Source organism: Columba livia, chromosome 20, assembly GCF_036013475.1.
Source record: "Columba livia isolate bColLiv1 breed racing homer chromosome 20, bColLiv1.pat.W.v2, whole genome shotgun sequence".
NCBI lineage: Eukaryota > Metazoa > Chordata > Aves > Columbiformes > Columbidae > Columba > Columba livia.
The window spans coordinates 10,088,781-10,108,876 of record NC_088621.1 but is presented as its reverse complement, the minus strand read 5'-3'; the positions used below and the strand labels follow the sequence as shown (position 1 = coordinate 10,108,876).

Here is a 20,096-nt window from a genome sequence, read left to right as displayed (position 1 = left end):
CTCCCCCACTATCCTGCATGAGGCTCCGACCCAGAGCTGCAGTGGTGACAATGGGGACAAGCCACTGGACACCGGGTTTTTTGCCTTCCTTGCGGGTAAGTTTGGGCAACTCTGTGGGAGGGAGAGTGCGATGGCTCCCCCGGCATCACATCAGGGTGGACACCAGGGCTGGGGGGACTTTCCCTGGGGGACAGCAGCTGCCTGCTGGTAGGGGGGTGACAGGCAGCAGGGTCCTCCTGGGGCTGGAGATGTGCAAAGAGAGGAGGTGCTGGGGTCCCACCAGGGTGCCCACCTCCATAGGGATGTCTGAAGCTGCACAGGGGTCACTGGAGTCTCACTAGCATTCCCACTTCGATAGGGACATCTAAGGGGTCACTGGGCTCCCACCAGGGTCCCCAGCTCCATAGGGACATGGGGAGCTGAAGAGGTCACTGGGGTCCATCCGAGGGACCCACATCCACAGGGACATGGGGACAAGTCCCCATCCTCAGCCACAGGAATGGTGCCAGAGGATTTCCCAGCAGCATGCAGGAGGTGGCAGTGGGACCTCCAGAGCCATTGCCACCAGCATTTCTGTGGCTCTGCCCGTGCCTGCTTTGAGCTGAGGCTGGACTAGAGATGTCCCCAGATGTCTCTTGTCCTACCCTCTTTTAACCTACCACCCTATGCCCACTGCCTGGTTCTGCAGGGTCTCTATCACGGTTGGCACTGTCCCCAGAGCCACCCTTTGTCCCCTGGGACATCATCCATCCTTCCAGCTCAGGACTGGGGGTTTTGCACTGTCCGGGAGCAGCCTGAGCTGGGCACAGAGGTGTCACTGTCACAGCCTCATGTCCCTCCCAGGCTCAGACAGGAGCCACCTCCTTGGGTCACTCATGTCATTGCATCACCATGACCTGGTGGCTCCATGGGACGAATCCAGACCCCAGAAACCCCGTCAGGGCACCAAGGCCAATGCTGGCACGTCAGTTCTCACCTGCCTCAGTTTCCTCTCTTGCAGGGACATGGTGGGGGGTGCTGGATGTGGGGACAGGCAGAAGGGGCCGATGCTCCAGCTCCTTCTCCCCCTGCAAACAGGGTGATGAGGGACATGCTGATGTCCCCTGGTCCCTGAAAGGTGAGGCTGGCCCTGGCCTGGGAAATCCCATGGGCCACGTGTTGCTGCCTCCCTTGCTGGCTGTTTTTGTAGGGTCTACATAAATGTGGCATTTTTAAACACAGCAGCGGGGATACAGCTCTGCCCTGCTTCCCTGATCGCTCACCCGTCCTTGTCCCAGCTGGGGACACGAGTGTTCCATCCCTGACACAGCTGGTCTTCCTGGGGGGCAAACAGGGACCTGTGGGGACACAGGGACATATGGGGGCTGCAGCCAGGGCTTGGCAGGGGATCCTGGGAAACCTTAGCTGCTTCTGATGGGAAAACTTGTTTCTCCTCGGTCCTGCTGCCGTCCTGTCCTACCCCGGCTCTGATGCAAATCCCCCCCGGCCGCGGCTCCAGAGGAGGAGGTAAGTGATGGGCTGGGGCTGTGGGATGACACCCAATTCCCAGTGCCACTGTGTCCCCAGGCCTGCCACCAGAGATGGACAGTGCTGGCTGGTGAATCCCTTGCAAATGGTTTGCTGGGGCTGGTGCTGTGTGATGAGTTGCGGGAGGGCTCGGGGGTGGGACAGGCAGGTCTGTGTGGCTACAGGTTTGGATGGCTGCGACTTGGTGGTGTCACTGTCCTATGGAGTTCACCCTGTGTCCCCCACCAGGGGCTGGCATTGGCTGGACATGGGGGATCGTGGTCCCCAACAACCCCCAGACCCTCACTGGCTGGAACTGCCTGGAGAGAAACAGTCTGGGGGGCTTGGAGCAAGAATGGAGTGACCCTGGCACATGGGTTTTAGGGGGCAGGGAGACCCCAGAATATGTGGTTTAGTGGGCTGGGAAACCATGGCATGTGGGTTTAGAACTTTGGGGACCCCAGCCCATGCATTTTGGGGTCTGTTTGTTGCCCTGCAGGCACCTGGCACAGGGAGTGACCTGGGCACGGGCAGCCCTGGCAGGCTGAGATCAAGGGAAATGTGGCAAAAGGTAGGAAATAAACCCCAGGTTTTTGGGGTGTCACCCTGAGCACAGACCCTTAACCCACCTGGAGCCAATCGCAGGGGGCACCATGAGGTGCACAATGTAGCTCATCCTCTCCATGCTGGGAAAAAATAGTTTATTCCCAGCTTGGAGGCTGTTTGGCTGCTTCAGAGCCTGGCAGTGCCGCCTCCCTGCCCAGCCGCCACCTCTGCCCGTCCTTGGGGCAGCTTTTGGGATGGACCCTTCAGGGTTTTGTCCCCTGGGCTGTTTAATTTGGAGCATCGCTGAGGTGCTCTGCTCTGGCCGGCATTCCTCAGCACAGCCTCTGCTCTGGGAAGGCCCCGAGACTGGACCCTTTGCTCCAGAAAGAGCTATAAATAGCGGTTCTCACAGTGGATGCAGAAAAGCATCCGAATATGTGGCCTCTGAACCTGCCAGCAGCTGAGGAGGGGGGTGACCCCCCAGCCCTGTCCAATGCCTGCCAGACACCCTGTGGCCTCTGTGACCCCAAATCTTCCCCCACTGCCCCCCACTTTGAAACCCCACCAGTGCAACCAAAGCACTAGGCACTGGGACGCTGCGGGGTGCAGGTGGGGGGGCACAGGCAGCCCCCTGGTAGAGGCAGCCAGGAGGCAAGGGGTTAACCTCCCCACGCCCGGCAGATGCAGCATCCTGGGATGGGCTCTTCCCATCTTGTTTTGGTTTGGAGGATAAAAGCTTTGGCAGCAGTGTAGTGGCTTCCCAAAAATAACTCAGCCTCTCATGGTAATTACAGAGCTCTGGTCCCCAGTAGCAGATCGCAGTGGCTTCCCCGCCTGGCTGTGCTGTGCTGGGACCTGATAATGCTGCTGCCAGCCAGGGTGAGGGAAAACAGGGTGACTCGAGGACCTCAGGGACCTCTTGAGCAGCTCCAGCCTCCCTTGGTGTCACCCTTGCTCCCTTTGCGTCAGCCACTGGCCAAGAAAAATGCAGCCCCTTGCATCCCCCCTCCCACTCCACAGCTGATCCCTTCAGCTTTTAATGCTCTATTTAAAGCCGGGGTTGCAGCTTGCCGGCCTCCATGGGCACCCGGCTACCAAAGCCAGGCCCTGGCAAGCTGACGGCTGCTCCAGGCTGTGTCCGGCAGAGCTGAAAACACCCAGTTCATCACAGCGGTGCCTGCCTTGCCCTCCTGCCCCCGCTGTGCCAGACGCTGCTCCTCGAAGGGCCAGGAGAGGCGAGGCTGGGATCCGGGAGCACCCCAGCCTATAATCCCCCTTAATCTCAGAGGAAAGCGCTCGCTGCAGGGATTAGAGATGCAAACGGCCACCCTCACCTGCCTGCCCCTGCCTGCCCCTGCTTGCAGCCCCCTGCCCAGCAGTGGATGGGAAGAGCTGCCCAGCTCACTGCCCAGCCGCCCCAGCTGGACAGGGTTTGGGTGGCTGCTGGGACTCCCCCACACCATGTTGAGACTGTGTTGGTTATTTATGGGAATAATGGGAACATGGAGCCATCTGGCTGCAGCCTGGGCCTGTAATGTGGTGGGGGGACAAGGCCTGGGGCAGTGACAATGTTGGGGACAAGGCTGAGATGGTCACTGAGCCTTGGTGGGAGTCTCTGTGTGCAGCTGGATCTGGCTTTTCCTGCTGGGAAATTAGCACTGGTTTCGTGTTATGGGTGGGGAAACTGAGGCAGGGAGGACATTGCCGGGAGAGGGTTGCTCTGGGGTTATGTGTGGCCTTGCGCCCCTCCTGGCACAGGGGGCATGAGGACAGCCCCAGTAGGTAGCTGGAGCAGATGGCTGAAATTTGGTAATGCCTGAGCCTCTGCCAGCTGCTCGTTGTGGGGAATGGCCACCTCTGGCCAAGACCCCCCCGGCGCCTTTCATGGCCGGGAACACAAACACCCTGGCTGTGCCAGTGTCCTCCCCTGCCCTCAGTGGGGACAGAGGGGTGCAGCCATGTGTTGCTGGCACCCACTGCCTGTGACAACGTGGACTGGGACTGGGGACATCCCAGGCAGAGGATGCAGCCCCTGGCATGGGACGAAGATGGGACGGGGACACTGTCCACAGGGTTGCTGGTCTCCCCTGCCAGGTTTCCAGCAGGATCACCCGGCACCAGCCCCAGGAAAGGCTCCAGCGGAGGGAGATGGGCTGGGATATTGCAAAGGGAGTACTGGGAAAGACTGGGACCTGCCCTGTGCTCAGTGCAGTGTTCAGTCCCTGGTACCCAGCGTATGGTGCCCAATGTGTGACATGGTGCCGGTGCATTTGTTCCCAGTATCCAATACCTGCTAACTGGTACCCAGTGCCCAGTGCTCCTAGTGGCAGTGATTAGTGCCCAGTACCTTCTGAGCCATGCCTGATACTGGTGCCAACCACCAGAATGTCACTCCCCGGTGCTGGGGCCGTTCCCTCTCACCTGCACCGGTACCTGGTACTGGTGCCCTGTACCTGGTATCCAGTGCCAATGCCCTGTACCCAGAGCAGGTGTCCTGTTCCCAGTGCCCTGTACCAAGACCCTGGTGCTGCTGCCTTGTATCCCTGCCCCATGCCAGCTGTGTGTTTCCCGGTGCATAGTGGCGGTGGCCACTGCCAGATGCTGTTGCTGGCACCACGTGCTGACACTGGGTGTTGATGCTGGTGCCGATGCCGGTGTCAGGTGCTGATGCTGGTCCTGGTGCCCCATGTACCATCCCTGGTCCCAGTGCGTGGTGCCGGTGCCCGCTGCCAGATGCTGATGCTGGTGCCAAGTGCTAAAACCAGTACCAGGTGCTGGATGCTGATGCTAGTGCTGGTGCACAGAGCTGATGACTCGTGTACAGTGCCTGGTCCCTGTGCACAGTGCCTGTGCCCGGTTCCTGGTGCCAGTGTCCAACGCTGATGCCAGTGCCGGATGCTCGTCCGGTGCCCGGTGCTGATACCGGTGTGTGGTGCCAGTGTCCGGTGGTGATGCCAGTGCCGGGTGTTGATGCTGGTCTTGGTGCCCCGCGTACAGCGCTTGTTCCCGGTGCCGGATGCTGATGCCGGTGCTCGATGCCGGTGGTGCCGAGAGGCCGCCCCCGCCCCGCCCGCCGCCCGCCCCGCCCCGGGCCGTCCCCGCCCCCGCCGGCTGCTATTTCTGCTAATCCCGGCGCGGGCCCGGCCGTGCCGCTCGGCAGCCGCCGCTCCCGGACGGCGCCCGGCGCCGCAGCCATGGTAAGGCCGGCGGCGGGGGGGGACCGGGCAGAGCCGGGCCTGGCTGCACCGCGACGAGGGGCCGGGCCCGCTCCCGGTGCCCTCCGTGAAGGTGACGGTGCGGCGGGGGCGGAGCGGGCCGGGGCCGCCAGTGCCGCAGCGGGGCGGGGGGACGACGACACTTTCCCCGTCCTGGAGGGCAGCAGCCGGGCAGCGTCCCGGGGGCAGCCTGGGAGGAGATGGGGAGGTCACGCTGCTGCTACCGGGGAGACCGCGGGGCCGCCTGCCCGCCACCCCTCACCGTGGCACCGGCACGGGCACCTTCCGGCAAAGCGACGCTGCCTTTGAGTGGCACCTGCGTGTCCCCGCGACCTCGGCACCCCCGGGATGTCGCTGCGTGGGCAGGCGGCGCTCTGAGCGGAGCATCAGTCACCAAGCCGTGCCTTTGGCAGGTCCCCCGGGCTGCGGTCCCGGTGGCGCTGCCAGCCTGGCCGGGCCCTCCTGCGGGGACCGTCGCGCACGCCCGGAGCCCGGCTGCGCTTTGGAGCCGTCTCTGCAGTTACCTGCAAGGGCCGGAGCTGCCAACAGCCCTCCGGGCTCGGTGGGAGCCTGTCCTGCGTCGCTTGTCCCGCCTCACCCTTCTTCGGTGGTGACAATCCCCAGAAGCCGCTCATCAGGGCCACGTCCCCACGGGGACCTCGAGGCACTCACCATAGCCAGGGTGGGGATGGAGATGGGTTGTGGCTGTGGCTTGCGTGGCATCAGGGCCGTGGCAACTGGGACAACCCCTCTTGGTGGGGACCATCGTGGTTGTCCTTCCCCAGCAGCTGCCGTGGGAACGGGACCGGCACATTCCTCCGGAGCGGGACGCAGTGAAACCGGATAGGAGGGCGGCTGGCGGAGCGTGTCGCAACCAGCTCCGGCGAGCGCCTTCCCGAAAGGCTCCAAACCCCAGCTTTGGGGACAGACAGAGCCAGGCTTGGAAACATCTTGGGGGGGGAGGATGACAGCAACAGCTGGGCTGCTGTGGCTGTGGGGTGATTTGAGGCTGGAGGTGGGTGCAGACGCATCCAGAAGGACCCATGGAGGTAGAGCTGGTGCTCTCTGACACTGGTGCCACATCCCTTTGTCCCCAATGTGGTCCACAGCTCACCCAGAGAATTGAGAAGAGCAATTGTCCCCCTCGACTGCTGCTCCCAGCTCTTAGTGGGCTGGATCTTCTCACCCATCCCCATGAGCTGAGATGTCACCTTGTTTCCAGCCTGGACAGGCCCCACTGTCACTTGCCAGCTCGGAGGAGCCACTGCATGTGCCACATGCCAGGGCCCCCAAGCAGGCGCTTGTGGGTCCTTCAAACTGGAGGATTCCCTGCAAGGAAAGGGCCAGAGCTGCTGCAATGAGGAATGTTTTGAAAAAGCTCATGTCCCATGTGCTCACCTGCCTGACGCTGACACCCTGCCCATGACATGCTGACCCATGCCACTGCATCCATAGGGTGCCTGGCACCCTGCTCCTGCTCAGGCTGTTGGTGGACTGAGTTTCCCAACTGAGATGCTGCCGATGGAGTGGGAGGGGAGAGCTGGGTGTACGGAACTCCGATTCCAGCGCACTGGTGGGAGCATCCCGTGCGTCTGGAGGCAGGTCGGAACAAGCACAGCCCAGGTGCCGGTTGTGCTGGGCAGGAGCTGGGCTGGTCCCAGCAGAGCTGGGCTTTGCCAGGGGCCACCGTGCCCTTGTTCCATGTGGAGTTTGTGCCTTTGGATCAGGGTGTTAGTGCTTGGGATGCTCAGCCGTTGTGCACGCTGTGCCATGGGGGGGCACATCTGGATGTCATTTTTGGGTGGACTGGGGACACCTTGGCCAGCCTGGCTGTCCCCTGGCTGCAGGGACAGCCCCTCACTCAAACATTTCCTTTCTTTCCCTGCAGAAATAGACTGGGAAAACACGTCCTGTGGGAATGTTGTGCCAGGCAGAAAGATGCTAACAGGCAGCCAGTGGCTTTCCCAGCTCAGGCTTTGCCCATTGCCCCCGTGCACCCCCCGCCACAGCCCCCAGGCTGTCACCAGGCGGGGAAGGTTCAGTGGAGCGTGACATGTGGGGACAAGGCAGCGCGTGTGTCACCTCACTGGAGCTGCGGGGCTGGTGACAGCCCCAGTGCCTGCTCACGCGCAGACGGGCGTGTAATCCGCTTAGAGGGGCACCGGCACTGCCCCAGGCAGTAAATCCCCGCCCTGTTCCTGCCGGGAGCGCAAGGTGGGACAATTAGGAAGTGTCGCTGGAGATCTGTGCTATGCTCAGTTGGGGGTTTCTGGGGGGCAAGGGGCGCCGCTGGTGGGGTGCAGAGCCTGGCCAGGCTGCTGGTGTGGTGGGGGGTGCTGCAGCCTGCCGGGGTGGGGAAAGGGGCTGCAAAGCCACTGGGAGGGGGCAGTGTCAGCCAAGGGACAGTGACATTGCTCCCCTGGGTCTGGGCTGAGCAGGGACACATGCCAGGGTGTCCTGCATTGGGTGGCTTCAGAGCTGGGTGGAGGAGATGTGGCACTGGGGTTAGGAGTGTGGCTGGGACCTGCGGGCGCTGGGGACCAGCACAGAAGCATCCAGGCCCCTCTCAGTGTCCAGAAGATTCACGGTTCATCACACCTGTCCCGGCACCAGCTGATGCTCGGGGGCTTTTTAGCGCTTTCCTGGCGAGCGCAGCCCTTCCATGGCTGAGCAAACCCGCCTCTGCACCTGAGCTGCTCTAATGCGTCTCGATATGTGTCAAGGTGAATCACTGTTCTGGGTGACCCCAGCAGTGACAGCTCAGGTGGTCACTGCCACCTGCGGCTCCTCCTGGGGCACTGTTAACCCTTTGCCTGCCCAAGGATGAGCTGGGGAAACTGAGGCAGGGCTGCTGGAGCTTCTGCCAGGGATCCCTGTGGTGGGCACCATCCCTGCTTCTCCCAGCCCAGGGCTGGGTCACAGAACCCCAGAACCCCAGGCCGGTTGGATTGCATGAGCTCTGTAGATGCCCAGCCCAGCCCTGCTCATGCAGGGTCACAGAGCAGATCACACAGGTGGGTCCAGGCAGTTGGAATGTCTCAGAGAAGGAGACTCCACACCCGCTCTGGGCAGCCTGGGCCAGGCTCTGGCACCTCCCAGCAAACAAGTTTCTGCCCATGTTCACATGGAGCCTCCTGTGTTTCAGTCTGTGCCCGTTGCCCCTCACCCTGGCGTTGGGCAGCACTGAACAGAGTCTGCTCCATCCTCTGACACCCACTCTGAGCTATTGATCCATGGATCAGATCCCTCTCAGCTTCTCTTCTCCAGCTCAACAGCCCCAGCTCTCTCAGTGTCTCCTCATCACAAAGATGCTCCAGACCCCTCAGCATCTCTGTGTCCCTCTGCTGGACTCTCTCCAGTAATTCCTTGTCCTTCCTAAGCTGGGGAGCCCAGGGTCTGTCCTGGCTGGACCCATCAAGCCCAGCTGGAGTAATGACTTGGAACCATGTGGGGAAGCTTTAATTGTCAGGTGCAAAAATGTTGAGTTTTCAAAGAGGCTTCCATAGGAAACCTGGTTTTTCCTCTTGAAGAGGTTTTGGGACCATGCCTGGCAGCTGTGCCGTGCTCCAGAGTGGGGAGCAGGAGAGGATCTGGTGCACACCGGGATGGAGGAGGTTATTGTCCTGGGATGAAGGAGGTTTTTTTCTGGGATGGAGGTGTTTTCCAGGGCTGAATGTCCTCCTGGGCTGCAGCCAAGCTGTGTGCTCAGCCTGTGGGGGCTGGTGATGATGGTGATGGTCATGCAGCCCCCCAGGACCTGCCTTGCCACCTCCTTGGCCCACAGCACTTTGTTGGTCACTGACAGGTCGGCAGCCAGGCAGGACCTGGCCTGGCCTCTCCCCTCCTGTGCCCCCCGCTGGTCCTGCCCCCAGCACCCGCAGGGGCCGTTCCTGGCTGTTGGGTGCCGTGGGTGCCGGTGCCTGCCCAGGGTGGAGTTATGCTAATGCTGCTCCCCATCCCTCCCCATCCCTCAGCGCAGCTGGTGCTGCTCACCATCCTCTCCCGGCCACGGGTGCTGCCGGCTCTGCCATGGCCACCTGCCCCGAGCTGCAGCCTGGGCAAGAGGTACGGGGACAGTGTCCCTCCCTGGTGGGACAAGAGAGGGGGCAGATGGGGATGGGGGACCTGGAGCACCCCGGTGCTGCGGGAAGGTGGCGCAGTTGATGCTCCATTCCTGGGACAACTGCTGCTGGGGGATGCACTTGGTGCAGAACCCCCTGAGGATGTGGTGCAACACCCTCGTGCCACAGCATCGGTGAGGCCATCTGTGTGTCTGGGGACAGGGGGGACCCCCGAAGGGCTGGAGCCCCATGGGATAGAGCAGCAGTGGGGCCAAGAGCACTTGGTGGTGGCGGCATTATGTCCCAGGCCTGTGTGACCCCCGTCTGGGCTGTGTGCTGGTGGGGGCTGGTGCTGAGCCCCCCCAGGCCAAGGTTGGTGAGCAAGAGGATGGTCACACAGACACACCAAGCGCTGTCAGCCTGCTGAGGGAGAGGGGAGCGTGGAGGCCCTTGCAGCCCCTGCCCTGGGGCACCTGCTGCCCCCTCAGACTGGGACTGTGGCTCCCGGTGCTGGGGGCCGTGGAGGGGGCAGGGGGCAGGCGTGTGAGCGTGCAGCCCAGGCAGCGCCGTGACCTTGTTTCCAGCTAATTCAGTGCATCTCGCCTTGCCGCTGGCATGGCTGTCCCCCCCGCCGATGGAGCGGGGACACAGGATGGGGGAGGACATGTGTCCCCATGGAGAGCCCTGATCTGGGGGTTGCACTGACCCTCAGGTTGGAGGGTGAAGGATCAGGGGCTTCCCTGGGCCTGGTGTGCCCCCCATTTGGGAGTGTCTCTGCCTGTGGGACTGGTGCAGGATGGCTCAGTGCAATGGGAGTCGATGCCGGACATGTCCTTGGAACGTGTCCCCTCCCGCCAGCGCTAGTAAACAGGATGTGGAGCCGTCCCTGTCATTTGTCCCAGCCTGGCCACCAGTGCAGGGGCCACCGCACCCGGCTCCCCCGGCTCCTGCGCGGCTATTGCCTGCACCAGCTCCGGGACACGCAGAGCCAGGGCAAGGGGGTGTCGGGGTCCCTGTGCACATGAGGACATGGCCATGGGGTGGCCATGTGGTTCGTAGCCCCCTTGCATGACAGGTTGTGCCGCCCCTTTGCATGTGGGGCTGGTGAGGGCTGTGGTTGATCTGTCCCCTGGGATCTCAGGGACAGGAGCCCCTTGTGTCCTTGTCAGCCCCTGGGAGTGGGCAGATGGGTCAGGGGACAGACAGACCCCTGCCCACCATCTGCCCCCCCAGTTCTGGCCCCCCTGCCTGCTCCGCCACCGCTGCTGTTCATCTATCTTGGTGTCCCCTCCCCATCCTCCCGGCAGGCCATGTGGTGTGTGGGGGTCCTGCCTCCCCCAGAAGACCCCAAGGAGCGGCAGGGTGCCCAGGGGGAAGGTCCCTGTCCTTGTCCCCCAGAGTGCCAGGAGCTGGCTGCCATCCCCGCGCCACAAGCTGTAAGCACCCGCGGTGCATGGGACCACGGCTGTCCCCACTGCCACCCCCATAGCTGTCCCCATGGCTGTCCCCAGGGTGGTGGCTGGTCCCCTGGGGGGGGCTGTGTGTCCCCTCTCCTCCCATCTCTGCCATCCTTGGGGTGCATGTGTCTGTCTGCTGCAGTTCGGGGGGCTTGTGATGCTGAGTTGGGTGATGCCACCTCAGGCTGGCACTGTCACCATTAGTGTCACCTCCTCCCTTGGTCCCTAGATAAAGCGTTTCCTGAAGGAGGACTCGGAGGAGGCTGAGCTGACCCAGCTCCTGCGGGATTGCCCACCGACAGACAGCCCCAGGAAGGTGGAGACCCCGGAGAGCCGGCGGGAGCCCGGCCACCCCCTCTCTGGTGTGAGCAGGGTCCCCCCTGACGAAGCCATCGACGAGAGGGACACCAGGATCTTCTCACGCTCTCGGCCCTTGGATTTCCAGCAGCACATCACCGCCCCCCCGCCGCCCAGCCCCAACCGCCCGCGGAGCCCCTGGGGGCAGCTGGACCCCTACGACTCCTCCGAGGTGAAAACGCATCTGCAGAGAGGGGGGAACATGGGCCAAGGGGCTGCAGGAGTGACTGTAGAGGATGCTCCCCCTATCTGAACCCAAGGGGTTGGGGTGGACATGGCTGCATCCTGCGGTACTCCAGCCGTGGGGAATCTCCTGAGGTGCAAGGGAGAAGGGGGTGGCCTCTCAGGATGGGAGGGGGTGGGATGGTGACATCCTCTGTCCCATGTCCCCTCCGTCTGCAGGATGACAAGGAGTACGTGGGCTTTGCCACACTGCCCAACCAGGTCCATCGCAAGTCGGTGAAGAAGGGCTTTGACTTCACCCTCATGGTGGCAGGTACAGGGGGTCCTGACCCTGCTCCAGGTCCCAAAAGCCATGGCAGGGGAGTCTCAACTTTGCCAGGGCATGGCCAGAGTCTTGTGTCCCCTGTTAACCACTGCTTCCCCTCACCCTTGTCCCTCTGTCCCAGGGGAATCCGGGCTGGGCAAGTCCACCCTGGTCAACAGCCTCTTCCTGACGGACATGTACAGGGACCGCAAGCTGCTCAATGCCGAAGGTGAGGGGGGACACTCCCAGCAATGGGGGGCACAGTCATAGGAATGGGGTGTCCTGGGGGGCTGCAGAGCCCCACGCTACTCCCAAGAGTCTGCAGTCCCTCTCCCTGCCAGGCTGGGCTCCTCTTGGTCTCTGAAGCCACGTGTGAAATGCTGGCAGCTGCCTGATGGCACTGGGGGCTGCTCCAAGGCCACAGGGGACCTCGCTGCTGCCCAGCACAGGGACCTCCCGCTGGGGCTTTGTCCCTGCAGGGAAAACAAGTCCTGGCTTGTGGGGATCAGCTGGAGCTGGGACAAATCCGGGAGGCTGGGGACAGTCAGGGTCTGGGGCACGGTGCCGGTTCAGCTGCAGGTGGTTTTTGAATTAAAATTGCCCAAACTTGCCCAAATCCTCAGGGGTTTGAGGCAGTTGTTTGATTTGTTTTGAGGCAATTGTTTGATTTGTTTCCGTTGCTCGGAGCAAAAGCCAAAATGCTTGCGGCCACACGCACACGGTACAATGGGAGCATCCTTGGGGACACAGGGATGCAGGGACATGGAGGTGCCTGGGGCCATGTGCAGCCCCAGAGCTGTGGGGTCACACGTGGGGGTACAGGGAGCCAAAAATGCTCCCGCAGACCCCTGTGCTGCCAGAGCTGGGCTGTCACGGGGAGTGGTGGTACAGCCACCGAGAGATGGGTGGATGTGGGAGTCATGGAATAGAGCATGGTGCTGGACCCCAGCGCATGTCGGGACTGATCCTGCAAAGCCACCCCAATCCTCAGGTGGGAGGGTGACACTCGGGAGCTGCAGCATCTCCCCGTGACACCCTCATTGTCTCTCACCTGGGGTGTCCCCCCCATCATTGACATGTCTTCCGCCACCACAGAGCGCATCACGCAGACAGTGGAGATCACCAAGCACGTGGTGGACATCGAGGAGAAGGGTGTCAAGCTGCGCCTGACCATCGTGGACACGCCGGGCTTTGGTGACGCTGTCAACAATACCGAGTGGTATATCCCATGGGGGTGGGGGTCCCCCCGGGGCTGGGCAGCACCTCCATGGGTGGGATTTCCATGGATCCTTGGGCTGCAATGCTGAGTCATGGGAGCTGTTGAGCTGGGGCTCCAGGCAAAGCCCAAGGGTCCCATAGGGGACTGCGATGGTCACGTCCCTGTCCCCGCAGCTGGAAGCCAGTTGCTGACTACATCGACCAGCAGTTCGAGCAGTATTTCCGTGATGAAAGCGGCCTCAACCGCAAGAACATCCAGGACAACCGCGTCCACTGCTGCATCTACTTCATCTCCCCCTTTGGTCACGGGTACGGGCAGCCCCTGCCTGCGCTGCTGGGAGGGGGTGCTGGGGAAGGGGCTCAGCAAGATGGTGCTCACCGGGCTCCACCCACAGCCTTCGGCCCCTGGACGTGGAGTTCATGAGAGCCCTGCACCAGCGGGTGAACATCGTGCCGGTGCTGGCCAAGGCTGACACCCTGACCCCCACCGAGGTGGAGCGCATGAAGAACAAGGTAAGGAGGCGAGTTGTCCCAGGCTGGAGCCATCCCAGCAGGTCCCTGGGAACAGGGGTACCCTGAGGGCTGGGGTCCCCATTTGGCTGGATCCTCTCTCCATCCCCTCTTCGGGCTTTGCTACAGAGAATCCTCCACGCTTGCAGCACTGTAGAGGACAGTGTTGTCCATTTGGCCACCAAGGACACATCTCTCTGGTGTTCAGCTAGGGGCTGGAAGGACCTGAAGGGGTGTCCACAACATCTAAGTTTTGTGGGACAGGCTTTTGTGGGTCCTTGGGGGACACTGGTGCCTTTCTGAGGGCCAGAGCCGTGCCCTCAGCGGGGCTGTCTGCCTCCAGATCCGGGAGGAGATTGACCAGTACGGCATCCGCATCTACCAGTTCCCCGAGTGCGACTCAGATGAGGATGAGGAGTTCAAGCTGCAAGACCAGGCTCTGAAGGTGGGTCTGGCCCCTCTAGTTCCATCCTTGGAGGAGCAGAGCCCCATGGCCAAGAGGGCATCTCCTCCTACGGTAGCTTTAGGATTCTTTGGGGCCCCACAAGGTCTCCAGCAGCCCCAGCATGGTGGGGTTGGCACATATTGCATTGCCCAGATGTGTCACCAAGACCCAGCAGGTGCCACCTGCAGCTTGTGGGGCTGGGGTGGAGAAACCCATGCTGCTGTCCCACCTGGGAGTCTCCATGGCTGGGGCTCAGGGAGATCTTGGCAAATGGGGATGGATACAGCCCAGGAGATGCATGTGGAGGGACATGGGCCACGTCAGCCAGGATCGAGCTCTGCCAGCCCCTGCTGTCCTCCCGCAGGAAAGCATCCCCTTCGCCGTCATTGGCAGCAACACAATCGTGGAGGCCAAAGGCCGGCGCGTCCGTGGGCGCCTCTACCCCTGGGGCATCGTGGAAGGTAATGCTGGGCTGTGTCCACGGGGTCCTTTTGGGGACATCATAGAATCATTTTGGTTGGAAGAGACCCTCAAGATCATCAAGTCCAACCATTAACCCAACACTGACACTAAATCGTGTCCCTAAGAACTTTATCTATGTGTCCTCCAAACCCCTCCAGGGATGGTGACTCCACCGCTGCCCTGGGCAGCCTGTTCCAATGCCCAACGTGGCCCGTGGTGGCACGGGGGGACAGTGGGGGATGGTTGTGGCCCCCTGACCCCGGGTTCCCCCCGCAGTGGAGAACCCATCGCACTGTGACTTCGTGAAGCTGCGGACGATGCTGGTGAGGACCCATATGCAGGACCTGAAGGACGTGACGCGGGAAACCCACTACGAGAACTACCGCACACAGTGCATCCAGAGCATGACCCGCATGGTGGTGAAGGAGAGGAACCGCAAGTACGGGGCCTGGAGTGGGGTACCAGCTTGCAGGGGGGTCTGGAGGGACTTCTCCTCTCTTTGGGATGACCTTGGCCCATTGCAAGTGGTGATCTTGGGGGACTGGGGTTGTGTGTGGGTCCATGCTGGGCATTGTGGTGGGCTGGATGTGGAAGAACTGGTGATGTGGGAGATGCCCCAAGGTGGTGGGGGGTTCTTCCCGTGCCATTGGGCTGGGACTGGTTGTGGGGGGGGATGCTCCAGTAGCAAGGGAGACCCTGCATCCCCTCAGAGCTGGATTTGGGGGATGCTCCAGCAGTGATGGAGACCCTGCACCTCCCTGGGGGCAGCTCAGGCAAGGATGCTCCAGCAGCATGGAGGACCCCGCATCCCCCTGGGTGAGAGGGTCTTGGGGGATGCTCCAGCAGCAAGAAAGACCCTGTGCTGTGCAGGACAGGTGGGGTGGGATGCTCCAGTGGTGAGGGGGACCATGCAGGCTTTGGGGCAGGAGCAGGACCCAGAAAACAGCTGGCCCCAGAGCCGTACTGTCGGTGCTGGGCACATTCATGGCACTTGCATCCCCGTGAGCCACCTCAAGATACTGGGGGGAATCTCCCCATAGCAGGGTCCCTGTGGGGCTGTGCAGCCCCGGTCGGGGCGCTGGAGCGAGCGGGGGCTTTGTGGGTCAGGGGGGCTGAAGCAGCAGTGCTGGTGGTGGGGATGGCTTTAGGTGCCTCTAAGCTGGTCTCTCCATACATGCTGCCGGAGAAGGCGGCACCCCTCCACGCTGAGGCTGTGCTGCAGTGACTGCTCCGCCGACTGAGCCAGGATCAGGCCGGGGCCACCTTGGGCCCCTCCGCCCTCCTCCCCCTCCCACTGCCCTCCTGGCCCCTACATAAAGTACTTGTTGGTACCCAATGCTGTCTCGGTCCTTCTGTGCCCGTGCAGGGGCCAGGCAGCTGCTTCCGGGGAGAACTGGTCCTGTGACCACCCATACAAGTCACCCTTGGGTGCCAGCACCAGCACCCTGGCTCGCCCAGGCAAAGGGGGATGGAGGGATGTGTCCCTGGGTGGTGGCACCCAGAGTTTCCCAGCCCAAGGGAAGCCCAAGGCTGCAGGATGGGCACCCCCATTGTCCTGCCCTCCCAGGGGGATGCGGTTTTGGGGCGCAGGAGGCAGCGGAAGGCGGGTTTTCCCAGGCTGGTGAAGCCACTTGCCCCGTGCCCAGTGCCTGAAGCCTTGTCTTGCTGCCAGGGATGGACGAGCTTCCCCTGGGTCCCTCTGGGTGAGGAGCCGTGACAAGGGGCAGTGAGTTCCAAAGCGGCTCAAAATGCGGCCAAAACCCTTAACACACTGGCACGGTCCCCGGCACAACCGGGACCCCCCAGGACCCAGCCCGCACGTGTGACACCCGCCGTGTCCTTCACCCTTGGCACATGGAGGGGATGCACTGGCGGTGGCACACGGCGTTACACGTGACGCTTGCCAGTCGTGACAGCGGTGTCCCAGCCACGTGGCAGCGTGTGGGATCCACGGGGACCCAGCTGGGAGAGCTGGTCCCTCCCCATTGCCAGTGGCATGGGACAAGCCATCGATTTTGCTCGCTGTAGTTCTGCACGGTGGGGTGTCCCCGGGGGACGCCTGCAGCTCCCTCCAGCAGGGATGGGCTTGAGCAGGAGCTGATGCTCGGGGGAAAAAGAGGCACGGAGCATCCCCAGGGCTGGCCGGGCAGAGGGGTGCTCAGGGACCCCATCCTGCCACAGGGCTGGGCATGTGGCAGAGGAAGGAGGTGCTGAGTTTATGATGTTTGAAAGCAGCAGAGAAAATACTGGGTGAAGAGAGCCCGAGCCCAGATTGAAGCACCCAGGCGGGCTCTGTGCCCGGGGGGTCCCTGGCACCCCTGCTGTGGTGGTGCCTCCCTCAGTTTCCCCAAACTGGTTTGCAGCAGATCAGGGATGCTGAGGTCTGGGGGGGAACCTGGAGGTGTCCTTGTTCCTTCCTGCCAGGAAAAGGGCCAGCCCAGGGGGGTGCAGGGTCTATGCAGGTGGGCAGTGGGTATCTGCAAGGTTTGGGGTGTCCAGGGCTGCAGCACCCTTGGGGAATGTCCCCCCGGGTGTCACAGGGGCTGTCAGGGCTCTGGCAGCATCCTCACCTCCTCTCTCTGCCCGCAGCAAGCTGACGCGAGAGAGTGGGACCGATTTCCCCATCCCTGTCATCTCCCCGGTGCCAGACGCAGAGACAGAGAAACTCATCCGGGAGAAGGACGAGGAGGTGAGTGTGGGGGTGGGCTGAGCACCCCCGATCACCCCATTCCCCATGTCCCAAGCCCCAGCGATGGCCCGCAAGGGACCACCCTTCCCGCAGCATCCCAGCAGCTGCCAGCCATGGTGGGGGGTGCTGGAGGGGTGTCAGAGGTTCCTCCCCAACCCACAGGCCTCGGGGATCCCAATTTGCTTGGGATGCTCAACCCAACTATTGTTTGCAAGGGGGCTGGGGGGTGCCAGCCCCCACCACGCTCCCTGTTCTGCTCCCCTCCAGCTGCGGCGGATGCAGGAGATGCTGCAGAAGATCCAGAAGCAGATGAAGGACTCACACTAGCCCCCTCCTCCTCCTCCTGCTCCTTGCCACCCCCCCCAGATCAGAAATGTTTACATCACGCTCCATCCTGCCCCGTTACCAACACCGCACCCTCCACCTTACGCTGCTGCGGTATCGCCTTAGCCAACTGGCCAGCACCCAGCCCGTGGGGACAGCGAGGGGACTGGCCACCCAGCCCGGGGGTCCCTTGTCTCGGCCAGATGCTGCCCCAGCCACTCCCCATGGGCTGGGGACAGCTCTGTCCCCCAAGCTTTGGCTTTCTCTGTGCCGCCTGCTGCTCAGGGCAGGGCCACTGGCCAGCCTGCTCCCCAGTCGTGTCCCTTGTCCCCGTGTCACCTCGGGCTGCCTGCTTACCACTCTTACACTCAGCTTGGCCCTGGCTTAAGTGGGGGAGCAATCCCAGCCCCTCCATCTGCCCTGCTGTTGGGGACAGAGTTGCTCCCCCCCAGGCCTTGGCTGACACAGGGGGACAGTCCCTTAAGAAAGTCCCTTGAAGCCCAAATCAGAGGTTGGCTCCCCAGCCTGGCCCCCCGGAACGCTGGACCTGCAAAGCAATAACAACCATCACGTGCCCGCGGCGCTGCCCGGCCTGCGGTGACAGCATCGTTCCTCGCTGGTGTGTTAGCCTCTGGTGTCACTCGCTTGTCTGTGGTGTCCCTGTGTGGCTCCAGTATGTCCCCACTGTGCCCTGACACAGCAGCACTGTGTGTCCCTGTGTGTCCCCCAAGGATGTCCCCATCCATGTTGCTTCCTAGCAAAGCACTGCTGTGTGTCCCCATGTCCCCCAGGGATGTCCCCATCTGTATGGCAGTCCCACAAAGTACTATTTTGTGCCCCTGTGTCCCCCCAGGATGTCCCCATCTGTGTTGCTGCTCTGCAGAACACTGTGCTGTGTCCCTGTGTCCCCCGCAGGGGTGTCCCTGGGTATGGGGAGAGATGACGGGACAGCGAAGCTGCAGGGTGGAGGCAGAACTGGGAGCAGTGGGATCACTGGGAGCTCACTAGAGTGGAGACGTGTCCCCTCCCTAGCAGGGCCACCTGAGCCATGGTCCCCCAGGAGGTCACCCCTGGGCGAGGGGGTTGCACACCAAGGGCTCTGCTGACGGGGGCTGTGCTGGGGGTGGGTGCTGCAGGGTGCTGGGGCAGCGTCCGTGTGTGTCACCCATGTCCCCGTGCCAGGCAGAGGGTCCCTTGGCCCCCGCGGGCAGGGACCCCCCTGCCATGGCAGGACCCTGCAGGGTGGATTAGCGCTTTCCTTTTTTTAATCTTGCTATTTTCTTACACAAGTACCTCCCTTTGCATGGCGGTCAGAGAAGCATTTATTCAGGGAGAAGCAGAGTATAGGTTTATAAATTCTTACAGAGCTAGTGGAAATATTTTTAATCCCTCCACAACCATTCTCAATAAATACGGCTGACCCGGCTTGTCTGCAGCTCCGAGTGGCTTCCGTGCGGGCAGGGGCTGACAGTGACCGCTCAGCGGCTTCTGGCTCCTATTTCCCGAAAAAAGGCTTAGAATGCGTATTGGGGGGGTTCTGCTGCACCCACAGGGGCACCCAGCTTGGAGGGGGCTGGGAGAGCCCTGTGCGACTCCGCTTGGGGGCTGGGGCAGCAGCCAAGGGTGAGGGTCCCCCCATGCGCTGCCCTGGGGTCCTGGTGTGGGGACCGTGATGGGACCTGGGGGAGCAGAGCCAGGGATCCTGGGCTGGGGATACGATTGCTCTTCATGTGTTGCCCCCCAACATCCTTGTGCCCCCCCATGATGGGGGTGAGCCCTGCTGGGATACACCGTGGGCGCTCGCTATGGCTGGTCCCCCGCCATGAGCACCAATGCCCAGTTACCCCAGTTTGGCTTCACCAGGAGCTGGTGGGGTGGTGCTGGGATCCATGGACTGTGTTTCTACCTGCCCTCCAGTGGGCGTCATCCATCTGCACCCTGTTATTTCTCCCTGCACCCCACTATCCAGTCCTTTGGGGATTTCCTGCTTTACCCACCCCCACTTAGGTGTTTTATTTCCCCTGATGGGTGCTGGATGTGTGGTGGGACCTGCTGCTGCCATGGTCCCCCTTTGCTGCCTGGGGTGGGGGTGCTGGGACCACCCGCAGCCCCAGCTCGTTTGCTGTGCTGAGCACCCCCAGGTAGGAAGCCTGTGGACTGGGGGGGTGATGACTGGCAAACCAGCCTTCCCCCCACCCCGGGGACACCCATTCTGCCCCCCAATCTGTGCACTCTAGGTTCTCCCCATCCAACTTCCCCTCTGCATCCTTTCTCCAGTTCCTCTGATCCCAAATATCCCAGCTCCTGTGCTTCCCCCTGCACACCCCCCGTGCCCCAGATCATTTCCTGGGTCTCCCCCATTCCTCTTTACCCCCCAAACCCACTCCAGCTCCATTTCCCTCTGCAGGACTTTGCTCCTGCCCCTGCTCAATCACCTCTATCCCCACCAAGCACCTTCAACTCTGCTCTGGTCCCTGCGTGCTCACTCCCACCCTGTGTGACACCCCCTGCACCATCCCATCCCTTTCCCCCTCCCTATATACACCTGGATCCTCTCTGGACCCATCTCCAAGACCCTCCCTGGGTTTCTGTGCCCCCTGCTCTGCTCCAAGCTCCTCCGGGGCCACCCAGACCTCTCTGTCCCTTCCTCTGCTCCCCGTGCAGCAGAGCGGCCTGCGAGAGCTCGGGCAGCATGTGCTCCCCATGTCCCCCATGGATGGGACCCTGCCCCACGGTCTCACAGCGAAGAGAGCCTGGAAAGAGGCTTTGCTTTCATGCGCTCTGGGTCGCCCGTGGCATGGCTGGGCTGGGACAAGCTC

At 62.4% G+C, this 20,096-nt stretch overlaps 1 protein-coding gene across 3 annotated transcripts; it reads left to right on the top strand.

Moving 5' to 3' along the window:
* Window positions 1-5,072: 5,072 nt before the first annotated feature.
* SEPTIN4 (septin 4) lies at window positions 5,073-18,702 on the top strand. Of its 3 annotated transcripts, XM_065037236.1 has the most exons (13): window positions 5,073-5,249; window positions 10,636-10,764; window positions 11,015-11,314; window positions 11,545-11,638; window positions 11,772-11,858; window positions 12,725-12,848; window positions 13,022-13,156; window positions 13,243-13,360; window positions 13,701-13,802; window positions 14,167-14,263; window positions 14,541-14,703; window positions 16,854-16,953; window positions 17,221-18,702. In XM_065037236.1, exons 1-13 carry the CDS (start codon window positions 5,088-5,090, stop codon window positions 17,278-17,280), a joined length of 1,671 nt encoding a protein of 556 aa, XP_064893308.1. In that variant the 5' UTR covers window positions 5,073-5,087; the 3' UTR covers window positions 17,281-18,702. The 3 variants fall into 3 exon arrangements, with proteins under 3 accessions (XP_064893308.1, XP_064893310.1, XP_064893309.1); XM_065037238.1 differs by lacking the exon at window positions 10,636-10,764; XM_065037237.1 differs by lacking the exons at window positions 16,854-16,953; window positions 17,221-18,702 and adding an exon at window positions 15,454-15,606.
* The last annotated feature ends 1,394 nt before the right edge of the window (window positions 18,703-20,096 follow it).

What these genes read in the sequence shown, in the direction of transcription:
- SEPTIN4 (XM_065037236.1), top strand. Translation starts at nt 5,088, where the DNA reads ATGCCGGTGGTGCCGAGAGGCCGCCCCCGCCCCGCCCGCCGCCCGCCC. An exon ending in GCTGTCAACAATACCGAGTG is followed by an intron (nt 12,849 to 13,021) that starts GTATATCCCATG and finishes CTGTCCCCGCAG; the next exon opens with CTGGAAGCCAGTTGCTGACT. An exon ending in GTGAAGGAGAGGAACCGCAA is followed by an intron (nt 14,704 to 16,853) that starts GTACGGGGCCTG and finishes CTCTGCCCGCAG; the next exon opens with CAAGCTGACGCGAGAGAGTG.